Below are 15354 nucleotides of genomic sequence, written 5' to 3'. Positions count from 1 at the left end.
GGGCCTGTGTTGTGAAAGCCATTTATGTGCCATTGTGGCATGCGTGTCAGGATTGTGTTTCCTGTTTTTCTTGCATTGTAGAGCAGTGCCAGGTGTGTGTACCTGCAGACCCAAGAGCCTCCAATACTTAGAAATGACTAGTTCTTGGGATTTCCTTTGATGTTGTCTTTAAAAGGGTGACTGTCTAAATTTGATTTCCTGCTCTGAAGACTTACTCTATGTAGTTGGGTTGTCAACAGAAGCTGCTGTTTCTTGCTTTCTACAAGTTGGATGATTGTTATTTCACTGTTTATCTCATCAGAGTACAAATGTTCTCTGCCTACAGTTTTGAGTTCCTTTTATTTCACCAAAGTATTGGGTGCTATGTTTCCTTCTCTATAGTGATAGCTTGGTTGGGGGGGTTTGTTTTACTTTTACAAATAAGATTACAGTGTTGACTATGAGTTCTAAGATAAACAACTCCACTCTGCATGTCTGTTTTTACTTATAAAAGAGTTCTTAGCTTTCAGAAAGCCTAAGGTCTTAGATGATATCTCAGAATTACTTTTTTTAAAATACTTTTAGTGAGTGTGTTATTCAAATTCATGGCCTCTTTTTCCGTGTGTGTGTGTGTGTGTGTGTGTGTGTGTGTGTGTGTGTGTGTGTGTTCCAGAATACATAAATACAATCTGCTCAATCCATATATGTATGTTTTCAGGACTGATCATTTGGTATTGGCTAACCAGTTGGTGTGCTCTTCCCTGGAGAAGTCTTTCTCCCACCCTTCGCATTCCTTAGTTGCCTATAGTTCTTTGTCTAGTGTTGAGTTCTCCAGAACTTTCCCCTATTCATGTTAGTATGTCTATTGGTGTCATCCTTGTTAAGCTAATGTGTAGGCAGCCATGTTGGTGAGACTTAATAGGTATAGTTTCTGACATTTCTAGAAGATAACAGCCTCACATAAAACTCCCTGTTCCTCCAGCGCTTAGCAGTATGGCCCCTCTTCCACAGTGATCACTGCACGTAAGCTGCAGGTATTGTGTTGTGTGTGTATTATACATGTATCAGTTGGGACTGGGCTTCACAATAGTTCATTTTAGTTGGTTGTGGTTTTCTTTAATGGTCTTCATCTGGTGCAAAGATGAGGGGTGAGAACTAAGCGTATACCTGAAGATTTGGAGCTAAAAACCTCAAATAAGAAAGAATATGCAACATTTGTCTTTCATGGTTTATGTTACCTCATTCAATATCATCTTAGTTCTATCCGTTTACCTACAATTTTCATGATTTCGTTTTCTCTATGGCTGACTAGTATTTTGCAGTGTATATGTACCACATTTTCATGAATTATCCATCAGTTGAAGGACATTTAGGTTGTTTCTATTTCCTAGCTATTGGAATAGAGAAACAATGAACATGACTGAGCAAGTATCTGTGGAGTTAAGTCCTTAGGACATATGCCAAGGAGTGGCATAGCAGGGTCACATGCTGGATGTATTTTCAGGCTTTTGAGGATTCTTCACACTGATTTCTAGAGCGGTTAGACCAGTGAATGGCCTCAGCAACAATGAATGAAGGTTCCTTTTTCCCCACATCCCTTCCAGCATTTGTTGTCCATTGTTTTGTTGATCTCTGCCATTCTCAATGGGGCAAGATGAAAGTTCAAAGTTATTCAAAGAACATTTTCCTAATTGCTAGGGACACTGAACAATTTTTGAGATAGTTCTTGATTATTTTTTTTTCCTCTTTTGAGATCTCTCTGTTCGGATCTCAGACACATTTTTTTAAATTAGTTAACTTTTTTGGTTTTTGAACTTTTTATATATCCTGATATTAGTCCTCTGTCGGATGTATATCCAGCACAGATGATCTCCCATTCCATTGGCTTCCTCTTCACCACACTGATTGTTTCCTTAGCTGTACAGAAACTTCTTAGTTTCCTGAAGTCCCATTTGTCAATTGTTGGCTTAATTCTTGGGAAATGCGCCTTCTGCAGGAAGTCCTTTCCCACACCAGGGTCATGTGGAGCACTGTTTCCTTCAGCAGGTTCATCGTTTCAGGTTCCACATTGAGGTTTTGGCTTCACTTGGAGTCAGGTTTTCTGCAAAATGTTAGATACAGGTCTAATTTCATTCTTCTGCCTGTGGACATCAGTTTTTCAGAACCATTTGTTGAAGATAATTTATGTTCTCCAGTGTTTATTTTGGCACCTTTGTCAAATATTAATGGCTGTAATTATTTATACAAGTTTGGGTCTTTAATTTTGTTCCATTGGACTACATGTCTGTTTTGTGCCAGCATCATATTGTTTTTATTACTGTGGCTCTGTAATAGGTCTGAGACCTAGAATGGCAATCATTCCAGCATTGTTCTTTCTCAGGGTTGTCTTGGCTATCTGGGGTCTTTTGTGGTTCCAGGTGAATTTTAAGAGGTTTTTGTTTTGTGTTTTGTTTCGTTTTGTTTCCTCTAGACCCTAGAGAAGGATGTTCAGGGCCTGGCTGGCTGGAGAGATTGGATGTAGGAGGCCTAAAGTTTTTTATTGTTTTGGAACTCCATGAATATATACAATGAATATAATCATATCTACCCTCCATTCCCCCTTCAGCTTCCCAAGTTCCTCTAACATATACCCCTTCTGACTTCATACACCCCTATTAGACAGGATCTCACTCTTTAACCCTGACTGACCCGGAACTCACTATGTAGACCAGGCTGGCCCCAGACTCAAAGAGATCTGCTTGTCTCTGCTTCTCTAGTGCTGGGATTGAAGGTGTGCGCCACTACATCCAACCATCTCTCTTCTTTTTGAATAACACATTAAATCCTGTCAGTGGTGCCCATGTGTTTATAAATGTGCAATCACCCACTGGAATATGGGTAACCTACTGATAGCTATAGAACGACCCACCCCCACCCCACCCAATGGCTGCTATCTGCTGCTAATCGCTCCTCAGATGCAGCAGAGCCTTGAATTTTGGTTGGCTTGATCTTGTGGAGGTAACCATAGCTATGATTTCATGGGTACAACAGCTGTGTCCCATCCAGAAAACAGCACTGCCCAGCACCCCTCCCTGCTTTTGACTTTCACATTCTTTCATCTCTTTATCTGGGGTATCCTTGAGCTTTAGAGAAGTCACTTACTCTCAGCATTTACACCTGTTACATTTTCGCAGACTTTCTTTATATTCTCTTGCTGTATTATGAGTGGCTGTTTCAATTCCTTTATTAGAATGGGAAAAGAAATAGTTAAATGTGCCCAGTCTACAGAGAAATCTTGAGATGTATGTACCTTAAGCAGTCTCACATAATTATTCTTAATCCTTTAAACTTTTGTAAGTGCAGTGCATTCTATAAAAGCCTGTCACCTGGCCGGATAGAAATTCCCTTATAAAGCCCATTGGGAGCCTCTTTCATATTTGCTTACAAGTGGACTGCACCCATTGTTGAGATTCTTCTAAGTGAAGGAAATGTTAAGAGCACAATGGGAAAGATTTGCCAATTACAGTTTGCCTTCAAGAAGAAAAAATAAGAGGTCATGATGGGGGAAGTCCTGTGTATATGTCAATAAAGCACTGTTGGCCAATAGGGAAGCAAGATAGATGGGACTAGGAGTCGAGGAGGACGCTGGGTAGGAGAAACACAGGGAGTCATGATGTAGCCTGCCAGAGAAATAAGATGTCCGGAACTTTGCTCCAGTAAGAGAAATACTTAGATTAGCAATTATGGGATAAATACTTATGTCAGAGTTAGCCAGTAAGAAGCAAGCAAGGCCAACAGCTTCATAATTAATACAGCCTCTTGTGTGTTATTTGGGGACTACAACACGGCAGAGCCCAGGCAACTGGTGGGGGGGGGACCAAAGCGTCTTCTCTTTACAAGGTCAAAATACTGGTAGCCTTAATGCAACCAACTATTCACTCATTAAACAGACACTTCGTAAGTGCTGGGTGAAGCGGTGTGTACTATGTAGGAGTAAGAGCCCCAAAGGTGAGAGAGACTCAGTGTTGTCCTCAGGTAGGTCATAGTTAACCAAGCAAGTAGTCAAGGAACAGGTGGTGTGGATCACGTTGTAGCTGTGAGTGGGAAAAGGCATTGGCCCTTGGGGGAGTCCATGAAGATAAGGAAGCAGAAGGTCTACAGGGATAGTCTGTGTTCTTGATCACATGCAGGAGTAGAGAACAGTTCAAACCGAGAGAGGTAAAGGTTTTAAAATTGCCTTTTGTTTCTCACAAACCTCCTGCAGAATGTATGCGGAGCTCGGGGACAGCTTGCTAGGGTGAGTCACTTCTCTCCTTCAACCATGTTGGGTCCTGGGACTCAAAGCCAGGTCATTGGGCTTGGTGGCAAGCACCTTTCCCCTGCTGGGCCATCTTGCTGGCCCCCAGCTTTAAAAACTGTGGGTATGTTTTGAGGTGCAAGTACTCCGTGAGTGGCAGGGTGCAGTGATGGCATGCAGGATGGGGAGGCGGAGGCAGAAGAACCAGGCAAGTTCATGACGGAAAAGGGCTCTTTGTATTTTCTAAGCATCACAGACAGGATGCTGGTGAACCCTAGCATTGAAGTCTCATTAGGAAGGAGCTGCAGGAATCCATCCCTCAGTTGACGGAGGAGGACCAAGCAGTATGTGGCCATGGAAAGGAAAGGACAATATTGAGAGAATCAGATGGCGAATCAGTGGCCTAAGTGAACTCTTACTCATTGAAAAAAGTCTATACCTTACTCAACGAATCATCAATTTACCAAATCAGAAACATGTGCTATCAGATGAATGGACTCTCAGTAGGTCTTCCCTCTGTGAGTCTGTCCCATGGGAAATTCAGGAAGTTTCTACACTCCAGGTCAAGGTAACTGGAGGTTTCACTCCCAGGCATCCTTTGAGATAATTAGCAAAGGAACGAACACAGAATTCGAAACCACTAAGATGTAGTTGACAGAGCAGATGGCAGAGAAAGAAAAGGTAGTTTTTTCCCCCCAATGGAACTTGAAGGAAAGTCTAAAGCTGGGATCCACAGCTGTAGTCTGGCAGCATCTGCGAGGAGGAGACAGCCGGAGGCCGTGACTCAAGCTGTCAGCATCTGCTCTGGCCTGAGGAAAGCAGGGCAGTTGCTTGGAGACTGCAGGGTCATTCTGGAGAGCAGGAGGTATAGCGGGAAGTACCAGCCCAAAAATAGCAGCTTTGCCCAAATCAGATGACTGCATTTCTGTGACCTCAGCAGGCTCTGGGTGGCAGAGGTACACATTATAAATGAAACTAAAAACTAAATGTAGACTGGGAAACGGGGAAGGAAAACACACAAGTGCACTCACGTACACACTTGTTTAACAAAACAATGTAAACTTGCCAGCGATGTGAGCTGTCAGGAAGGGAGATTTTGAAGTTCTTGGCAAATAGGAGGGTACTACTGGGAATTAATAGTATACTACTACTGGCTTATGTCTAAATGGGCTTTCTTTCTCTGTTAGGCATGTGATTGAAGTACGTAAGAGTGTGTGTGAGTGTGTGTGTGAGTGTGTGTGTGAGTGTGTGTGTGTGTGTGTGAAGGGGGGGACTTTACTATATACAGCCCAGGTTTATCTCTAGGACTTTTAGGTAGTCTACACTAGCTCAGACTCCTCCAGCTAGATTATAGGCATATGCCACCTACCCAACTTTGTGCTTTTCATTTTATTAAGAAAAAAATCAAAGATTTCATAGACTGATTTCTAATCTAGTCTCTCTAAAATTGTATTCTCTCTACTCTGTTAAATTAGAAAATTACAGACTCTATACAGCTCTTCAGAATTTCATATGTATAAATTTGTATGGAAACGCAGAAGGGCAAAAGACTGATTTTTTTTCTTTTTGCATCAGAGCAAAATATGAAGAGGGACTCAAAGGCGAATAATATTTGAATGACAGCTTAAAGAGATGGATCTCTAAGCAGAGTGTGACGGCACATGCCTGCAATCCCAACACTTGGGATGTAGAGGCAGCAAGATTAGGATTCACGATCATCCTCTGCTCCATAAGTTCAAGGCTAGTTCCTTGAGACCCAGTTTCCAAGAGGGGGAAATAACTCACTGAAGAGACAGGTGCAGATTGGAATTCTAGCAGAGGAAATGGCCTTGGAGAAGAATTAAAATGCTTGTGTTCAGGGAAGAGCAGAAAGCAGGTTGGCCTAGAGTAAGAGGAAACAGTAAGAGTGGAGCAGAAAGTGTTTGTCTGGAAAGCTCTGTGAAAGATGTCAGGGATGAGTGAGCCAGTACAATCGGAGTCGCTTTCTTTACTCTCAAGGATAGTAGTAATTGTTGGGTTTCTGAGTTGGTGGGACTACCCTCCAGACTTCCATTATTCCATGAGCATTAGTAGTTCTTGTGGTAAGGAAATGCCATAGGAATTGTTGATAATAGATATGTCAACAACTCCCAATTGCATAATGGCCCTAGAAAGATCCAAATCTTTTTCATGTGTTTTCTTTCATACTCCAGAAATAGTGTTGGCAAAGGTTCAGAGAAGGCAGTAATTTGCCAGAACATGTGCTTTAAAAACCCAGCCCCCCTCTTTTTGGAAGGTTTTCTGAGGCAGAGCTCTTGCATGTCCTTTAGATGATGTTACCTAACTTTGGTGTCCATATGCATCGTGTTATGGATTGTCTGTGTGTTTAAAAAAAGCAAATCTTTTTCCTCTCTCTAACATGCTCAAGTAGTCTAATTTGACCCAAGTCATAATTTTTATATGCACCTTTCTCTAACTCAAAACTCTTAGATCTTTGTTACTGCTTCCACAAGGGATTAAGAAACATCACAACACAAGTACTAAAATACATCATTGTTTTAAAACACATAAATTCATGAATGACACTGAAAATAAAAAGTTATTCTATTTATAGGTCTTGAGTTCATGCTCCTCCCCCCTAAAATCAAAGCCAGACATCATTCCAGCCAGGACATTAAAACAGTTCAACAGCATAGTGACATAATCTTAAAATCATGGAAAATGTCATTATTGTGTCAATCAAATCAACCATAAAAGCTTAAGTCTGCTCAGAGTTGGGTACCGCATTTCAGTAATGGAAAAGGAGGCCTTTTTGCTAACTGCTTACCAGGGTTCACCCACCCACCCAGCAGTTGGTTGATTATTCCAAAGCTCAATCATACCCCAAGCACATGCTTCCCTCTCCCCTGACTGCTAACCTATTGAAGGGAAGAAAGTTAGGAATGGTCTCCCCCCCACACACACAAACACAGTTTCCCAACTATTGTCAGGATTCAGAGCAACCAGGGATCAAGGATGATGTTAGAGTGTACAAGCCCAGGACACCTGCCAATGTGTTCTTCAGCTGTAGTTGATACTGCTCATAGAAGAATATTGTTGTTGTGTGGGTTTGAACTGTAGAGTATCTACAGGTCCATCCCATATCCACCAGCCAATCAAACAGAGCTATTTTTTCAGATGGCTGGGCAGCTCTTGAGTTGCATGACTACTATTTAGAATGACTTGGCAACTTCTAAGCAGAGTTATGGAAATCCCTGGCATTATTAGCAAGAACTGGGTTCTTGTCTCAAATGGATGGATTTATTTAGAAGGCATTCACTGATCCCAGGCATCAGCCTGGGAATCCAGCATGGGACTGATCAAGACCCCCTGAATCTGGGTGTCAGTGAGGAGGCCTAGGTAATCTATTGAGCCTTGGACAGCAGATCAGTACCCATCCCAAGTATACACACGGTCTCTGGACTCCCATAGAACAATGTGAGGTGCACTCTCACCCTGAACTCTTGGGGAAGGGTCTAGGCCCTGCCCTATATGAAATGACAGACTATGGACACCCCCATGGAGGGCCTCACCCTCCCTGGGGGAATGAGGGGATAACGGGGGGAGGGATGGGGGGAGGGCACGGGAGGAGGGGAGGGAAAGGGAGAGGGACCTCGTACTGACTTGTGAAGCAACCTTGTTTCTTATCTAAATTTAAAATGGAAAATAAAAAAATTAATAAAAAGAAAAAAAAAAAAAGAAGGCATTCACTGTAAGGTCCCTTCCTGCCTCTTATGTTTCAAAGAGACAAAAAGCATTCATGGCCAGAATGGTTAGTTCCTTGTCTTGTGCAGAGTAATTAAAGCTATATAGTTCTTCTAAGTTTATAGGAATGCATGTCAGACCACAACTCTACTGAAAAAAAATGAATTGTAAGAACAAATGTGTACTCTGTTAATGATCCCTACACTCATTCTAAATAATTTTGAGTTGTGGCCACATCAACAACTTTAAGCCCTGAGCTGTCATTGTTGTTGTGTAATAGCATGAAAAAGAAACATGGTTAAATAAAAATAACTGATCAGTGGTCCTGTTTTTAAAGGTTCAAGTAGAAAGACTTGGGATTAAGAAGTGGGAGCTCTATTCTCAGGTTTGCCTGCCATTTTATACTTGATCCTGCCATATTTGCTTTAGTAAGTGAATCACTTTTCTTCAAAATTGCTGAAGCCAGATGTAGTATTGCATGTCTGTAAGTCCAGCACTTGGGAGGCAGAGGCAGGAGTGTTATAAGGCAGGGGCAAGCCTAGTTTTACGTAGCGTCTTTTAGGCCAGACAGGCCTATGCAGCAAGATTGTGTCTCCAAAAAGAAATGACAGACTGTTGTAGAAGGGCATGGTATCACATGCGTGAAGTATTAGTACTTGGAAGACTGAGGGAGTCCATTTGAGGTCAACTTGGACTACATAATAAGATCCTGTCGCAAAACAAAAAGTTGTATTTCTTTCAACAAAATAAAGCAAATACAAAGTGATTCTATCGGAAGTCTGGTAGTAGCTTCCTTGTTAGCAATAAAATGTGTAACAGGGGGCTTCTGAATCCTGGTTTTTGGTTACTGGTTACAGAGTATATATAACATTAGGTGATGCATTTATATGAACATTTCTGTGTGTATGTTACATATTAATCACCAAACAACCATCTATAGGGCTTTTCTTTATAGCTGTCCAACAAGGGTCTAATACTAATGTACCCTTGTTGCTACTTGATTCAAAATGTAAAAGAACAGACTGAAAATGAAAATGAAATGAATTGCTCCAATTTCTTTTGATCCATCCTATACTCTGCCCGGAGTCTGCGTGTAAAGTTACTACACATTTTATCAATTCCAGTGGAAAAATTGTTAACCTTTATTATAGTTGTCATTAAGGTGAAATGGGCAGAGTCTTATTTTCTGAGTGTCTTTTTCATCCCAATGTACATTCTAAACATGATGCTATGGCCTGCATTCTAAACAAAAGTAAAGCATTTTTCAAATATATGTGTGCTGCTAGTGATAGATGGTGCATGTGTTTCCCCCTTACTCATTGTGCTGGCTAGTTTTATGTCAACTTGATACAAGCTAAAGTCAATTTGAAAGGAGGGAGCCTCAATTAATAAAATGCCTCCATAAGATTGGGTTGTAGACAAGTCAGTAGGCGTTTTCTTAATTAGTGACTGATGGGGGAGGGTCCATCCTATTATGGGTGGGGCCATCCCTGGGGTGAGATCCTGGGTTCTCTAAGAAAGCAGGCCAAGCAAGCCAGTAAACAGCACCGTCCATGGCCTCTGCATCAGCTCCTGACCCCAAGTTCCTGCCCATTTTGAGTTCCTGTCCTTACTTGTAAGCCAAATAAGCCCTTTCCTCCCTAACCTGCTTTGGTCATGAAGTTTTATTGCAGTGGTAGTAACCCTAACTAAGACACTTGATATTGGGAAAACAATGCTTACTTTTTCCAATTATCTTTGACAGGTTGCCTCTTCCAGAGCAGACATTCATGGGCTACTGGATAACTGGTCAGGCGGGAAATGGGATGCAAAGGATCTTGTGTCCAGTCAAAACGTCTCACATTGACATAAAGGTCATTACTCTTATTTCCTCTTAACATTGAGTCTTACAGACGTTTCAGACCTTCGGTAGATGCACTCCACAAGTCAGTTTGATTCCCGAAGGAATTCAATGTAGATTGTTGCTAATGGCCAAACAGAACTTCTAGGAGCTAATCTTGTGTTTCAGGAGTCAGTCGGGTATATTGTATTTTCCTTAAAAGGTTACTCTGTGATATTTGTCTTTACTTTGTATTTGCTAACAAGATTAAATTGTTTTGCTTTTTTAATTCTAGCCAGACATTGTTGATACTGTCTTCCTGTGAAAGGGAAAGGGTTAATTGTCATTGCTTATCAGCAGAATCATTCTGAGCACTCAAATATAAAGAGCTCCCTCTGGGTGGTTAGGTACCTAAAAACTCATTAGAAAGGGCAGCAGGAACAGAAGTCGGGTGCACTGGACTCACTTTTATAAAACAGATGTTTTTTCTGTTTGCTACTCTCCTCACTGCTGGAATCTACACAGACAGTACAGTCAATAGATTGGTAAATGGCAAAAATATATATGATAGATTTTTGTGGTCACTAAAGATTCTGTTATAACTGCAAAATTCTGTCATTTTAACACAGTTATGGTAGAACATCAAAAAAATGTTTTCTTCCATTAAAGTAGCATTTAGAAAATCAAAGAGCGAGTCCTAATCTGTCAGTTCCCCCTGGGATCATAGACTTCAGAGCCCCTTGTTAGAGCTGCTCCTGTCTTCTGCCCCCCAACACACACACACACACACACACACACACACACACACACACACACACACACGTCACCTAAGTGTGTGATCGAAGAGCCTAAATCATCCCTGAAGTGGTTTTTCAAGATTTTAAGATTGACTCTCTAGTCTCCTGGGTACAATCCAGATATGAGGGGACATGGATGCCCATATGTAGCCAAAATATCTTGGTTAATTAAGGACTGAGGGCAGGCAAGTCATTGAAGGTTTAGTTGTACATATAGGGTTCTCCCAGGAAGCCATAGCTAGCTACCCATAACTGATATTCACAATATTAATAAGTTAGTTCCTTTGCTTATCTTTATATAGAATAATTATAACTGTACATGAAATATTCCCCCTTTCATAAGTAACACTATTGCTTATCAGTCATTTGAGGGTTTTTGATGTGATGTAATATCACTTTTTTAAACATTTCTTCTAAAAGGTCCACTTCTACCATCACATTTCAGAATAAGGATTTCATGCTCATCCTACATAAGGAAATTTATTAATCCCTGGTTTGTTAACTTGTAAGTTATTCTGCTTGTTTGGACAATTCCAGGTCATGCTTTTTAGAGGTCAGAACCAGTTCTTGGTTTAGCAAAAAGTGTAGTCATGATTTGAAATCTTATAATACATTACACATGGTACACCGCATTAAAACAAAAGCAGGTGAGAAATTTAATGAGCTAGTATGTTTGAAAGCACTCATGAAGATAACTATATGGTTTCATATTGTTTCAAGTATGATAACGTGGAGTGTGTCAAGGTAGGAAATACTGAAATCTACATTCTGTATCGGAAGAACTGCTCTGTAACCACCCACGCATCTTCACCGAGACTGCCACTCTGTTGTAGGGTCCAGTGCTTGCAAACATAGAAGAGTACCCAATAGAAAAGCAGGAAGCGAGATTCCTGAACTTCACTGAAGAGTATGCCTCTTGGAGGTTTCCACTGGATGAAGTTAATTTGATCTGCGACATCGCTGTATCACATGGTACATCCATTTTTTCTTTTGATCTTTTCCTCCTGCACTGATTTAAAAACAGAGGGATTAAAACAGTCCTGAGACATCAAGAACTCTGTGAGAGACCCGGTGACTTGGTGGATCTGGATAGCAATCATATATAATTTAGATCTAATTTCCTCTAACAATCTCACAAAATGCTACGGTGGACCCCACATAAGCACTGCTGAGTTGGTATGCATATGTCTGTTTCTCATTACAGTCTTAGCACAAAGTTAAACACACCCAGGCATGTGCTAAAAATAGAAGGGAAGAAGAAAAAGGGAGAAACATTGGATTTGGGGGAGGGAGCCTTGGATTCCAGTTTGGTGATTGCATAAAGGCCTAGAGTGACTTGCCATCATTAAACCTTTGATTGCCTGGGATGCAGGGAGAGCAAGGGAGTTGTGGGCTTCTATACATCTGGACTGGTACCATTGCTGGATAGCTTGTACAGTGGGTCCTGGATACCTTTGGACAGAAGTTCCTCAGTTGATGTCAGTTACTATGGTGATGCAAATGGCAGCCGAGGAAAAGGGAGGGGCCTCACTAACTTGACTGAGATGGAAGTTACTGAGGGAAAGAAGTCAGCACCTTGCTTCTGTTCCTATAAGTTCTGCAGATATTACTCATTCCCCAAGATCACTATTTTGAATAAATGTATGCCTTCAGATATTTAGGGGATTGTATTGGATTGTTTGTGGTAAGGATCTGAGCCCTTATCGGGACATGTTGTACTCACTGGTAAAGAGAAAGGGAGTCCAAGATAAAGTTTGAACTTTGGCACTTGTGAATGTACAGTGACCTGCCCACACCTGTGGGGGACAACTTCTTGTGGTCTTTTCAGCCTGGCAGGCCTGAAGGCCATGTGCTGAGCTTCTGACCTAGCTCAGACTCAAAGGTCAGCAATGCTAGAACTCTTAGCCGATCAGAAAACTGTTAGGAAATTGCACAATTAATCCATTTCTGTCATTTCAGAAAATGGGGAACACATTCTGTATGTAGCGGCATGCAATCCAATTTCCTTATACTTTATGAATTTAACTGGAAAAAATGGCTTTTTTGTGGACTTCTTTGACTTCTTCCCAAGAATGATCAGTGGAGCCTGGCGACCATTTGTGACAGTAGCACCACTGGGAAGTCCCCTCAGGGGTCAAGTTGCTCTGCACGAGGAACAGGTAAGGACACCAGGCACTCCTGAGGTACTTACTGGTGTGGGAAGCGTGAGTTCTGTGAAGGAAAAGTCGAGAGTGTCCTATGACTGAAAACCTGTGCCTTTGAAAGAGCCAGAACAGTGCCTCAAAGGCCAGGGCTGCACTGTACCAGTACCACAAAGATGTGCTACTCTCTTCTCTCTGTAGAGACTTAAACACAACTTGCAAGCCTGGAGAGAGGTCACCAGGCAGTTTTCCGCCTTGCCCCCATTGACAGTTAAGAAGCTGTCTTTCTCTAGAGAGAGACCGAAAACTAGTAAGGGAGCAAAGAAGCACACCACTTTCAGGTTGTGTAGAAGCAAGTGATGTCAGAGAGGGCGGCGGAGATGAGTAGGTTAGGAGGGTGGTGACACTACAGGAGAGCCAGGGTCTCTCCTCAGAGGAGATCTAACAAAGGTAGCCACAGAAGTCCACCGGATGAAACACACTGCAGTCCTTGTGTATGGTAAGGCTCAAGTTGTATCCATCGTGTTCATGGTTAGTAAATGAAGATCTCACTAATGAAAAGTACAGATGCCTAGCTAGCATCGGGCTGAACATAATTCCAAACAGATGACACAGATCAAAGGACCAGTTACATTTCAATTACTGCAAATTCTAGCGGTCTAATTAATCAGCACTATACCAACAGAAAGTGGTCTGACTTTGTGTGCCTATTTTCTACCTAACATATACCAGGTGTTGTACAAGGCATTATATTCATTGTACAAATCCCTTGTGTACTGCTGGGGACACTACAGGAAACAGCAAAGATGGTTCAGCAGTTAAGAGCACTTTCACTCTTAGAGAGAACCCATTTCCAACAGGGCAGCTCACAGTTGCCTGGTACACTTGTTACAGGGGTTCCAGTGTTCTCCTCTGACCTCTACAGGCCATAACACAAACATTATACATATAAACTCATGCAAGTACACTCGCATACACATAAAGGTGATAAATACATCTTTTTTAAAAACTTACATACGATAAGTCCTGAATCCCAGAGGCTAGCACATTCCCTCTTCCTTTCTACAGATTGGGTGAAGGCAAGAGTGAGAAGAGGGGAAGCAGAAAGGTTATTCAGTAAGTAAGAGCAGAGGGGAGACAGAGGAGGTGGTGGGAAGCAGAATTGCTCAGAGCCTTGTAGGCAATGAAAAGTTCGGAGCCCAAGAGTTGAAGGGAAGGCATTGGAGGCAATGAGCAGGAATACGGTCTGTCATGTTACAAAGGGATTTCATTGGTTGCTCCATGTGAGTTGTGAGTGATAAGGCAGAATGAAGGAGGCAGTTAAGAGTTTCTTGAAGTGAGCTGTCCAAAAGATATTGGTGACTTGGCAGAGGATAAATGTCATAAGTGATTGTAAACCTAGTGCATTTTTGAAGTAAAGTCTGTAGGATTTCCTAACAGAGCAGTCATGTGGTAAGAGGGAGTTACAGGCAATGTAAAAAATTAGGGGTTAGCAATTTGAATGGAGTTCCCATCAACCAAGATGAGGAAGGAGACAGCTTAGACAGGAACCTGGCAAGTACTGCATTACACTTGAAATGTGTGTTAAGCTACCAAGTAGAAGATGCGCATAGAGTTCAATGGAGTGGTGAGAAGGAGAGACCTAAACTTGAGTCATTTGCATATGCATGTTACTTAAAGTCAGGAGACTGGAAGAGGCCACCAAGGCAGTGAGTGTGTAGGGAGAACAGTCTAAACCCTGAGCCCTGGGAGACTGAGATACTGGGATACTGTGGAGATGAGAAAGCACCACCAGCAGGAGCAGACAGGGTGGCTGCTGAAGTGGGAGACTAGAAGGCAGGGAAGTGTCCTGCAAGGCAGGTGTCCCGTCTGTCCAGAGGAGGAGCACAGCATCTGCCGTCATCTACTGTTCTTCCAGCTGCCCAGTGAGGAAAGCAGACTTAAAGAGTTTGTTCTTTCCAATGGCTATGTAATAGGACTGAGACCCAACCAAACTGGACCCGCCCCAGCAGAGCTCAACTTCTCCACTCATTCGCTACCGATAGGTGTTTTCTTATGGCCAGTGCCTTCAGCATGCCAGACAAGCACTTTGCCCTCACTGCTAATGTTTGGAGCCAAGAGTACTGTAGGTTGATAACATGGCTAGCAAAATGGCTCAATGCATGAAGACGCTTGTTGCCAACGTGGGAGACCTGGGTTTGATCCTCAGGACCCACACAGAACAAAGGGAGGAGCGATTGCTGCTGTTTGTCATGTTTCTGACCTCCATACACACATGCGCTGTGGCATACCGTATGTGCGTGCACACGCACCTAGCATACACACACTAAATGAATGTAATGTTAAAAAGGATTCATAGCAGGAAAATAGTAAACAAAAGCAGTGCCACTAACTGTGCTTAAAGAACGGTGTGCTCTAAAGAAACAATACCTTAGGGCTGGGAAGGTGGCTCAGTCAGGAAAATGTATGTTGCAATAAGCGTGAAGACCTAGCCAGATAGAGTGGCACACACCTTTAATCCCAGCATTCCAGAGGCAGAAGCAACATTAAGACCAGCCTGGTAGACTATATCAAGAGTTCAGGACAACCAGGGCTACAGAGTGATACCCTGCCCACCCC

At 42.2% G+C, this 15354-nt stretch overlaps 1 protein-coding gene across 2 annotated transcripts in view; it reads left to right on the top strand.

The window, feature by feature from the left end:
- The window catches only part of Vwa8 (von Willebrand factor A domain containing 8), a 347144-nt gene that overhangs the window by 229562 nt on the left and 102228 nt on the right, over positions 1 to 15354 (top strand). For both annotated transcript variants that reach the window (XM_040756735.1, XM_040756796.1), the window contains exons 27-29: positions 9723 to 9831; positions 11428 to 11566; positions 12554 to 12753. In XM_040756735.1, the coding sequence (XP_040612669.1) occupies positions 9723 to 9831; positions 11428 to 11566; positions 12554 to 12753 (448 nt within the window). The remainder of the gene's footprint in view (positions 1 to 9722; positions 9832 to 11427; positions 11567 to 12553; positions 12754 to 15354) is intronic.

Source organism: Mesocricetus auratus, unplaced genomic scaffold (genome assembly GCF_017639785.1).
Source record: "Mesocricetus auratus isolate SY011 unplaced genomic scaffold, BCM_Maur_2.0 Super-Scaffold_2245, whole genome shotgun sequence".
Classification (NCBI taxonomy): Eukaryota; Metazoa; Chordata; class Mammalia; order Rodentia; family Cricetidae; genus Mesocricetus; species Mesocricetus auratus.
The sequence above is the reverse complement of the archived record's forward strand: the minus strand, read 5'-3'. Positions and strand labels throughout refer to the sequence as shown.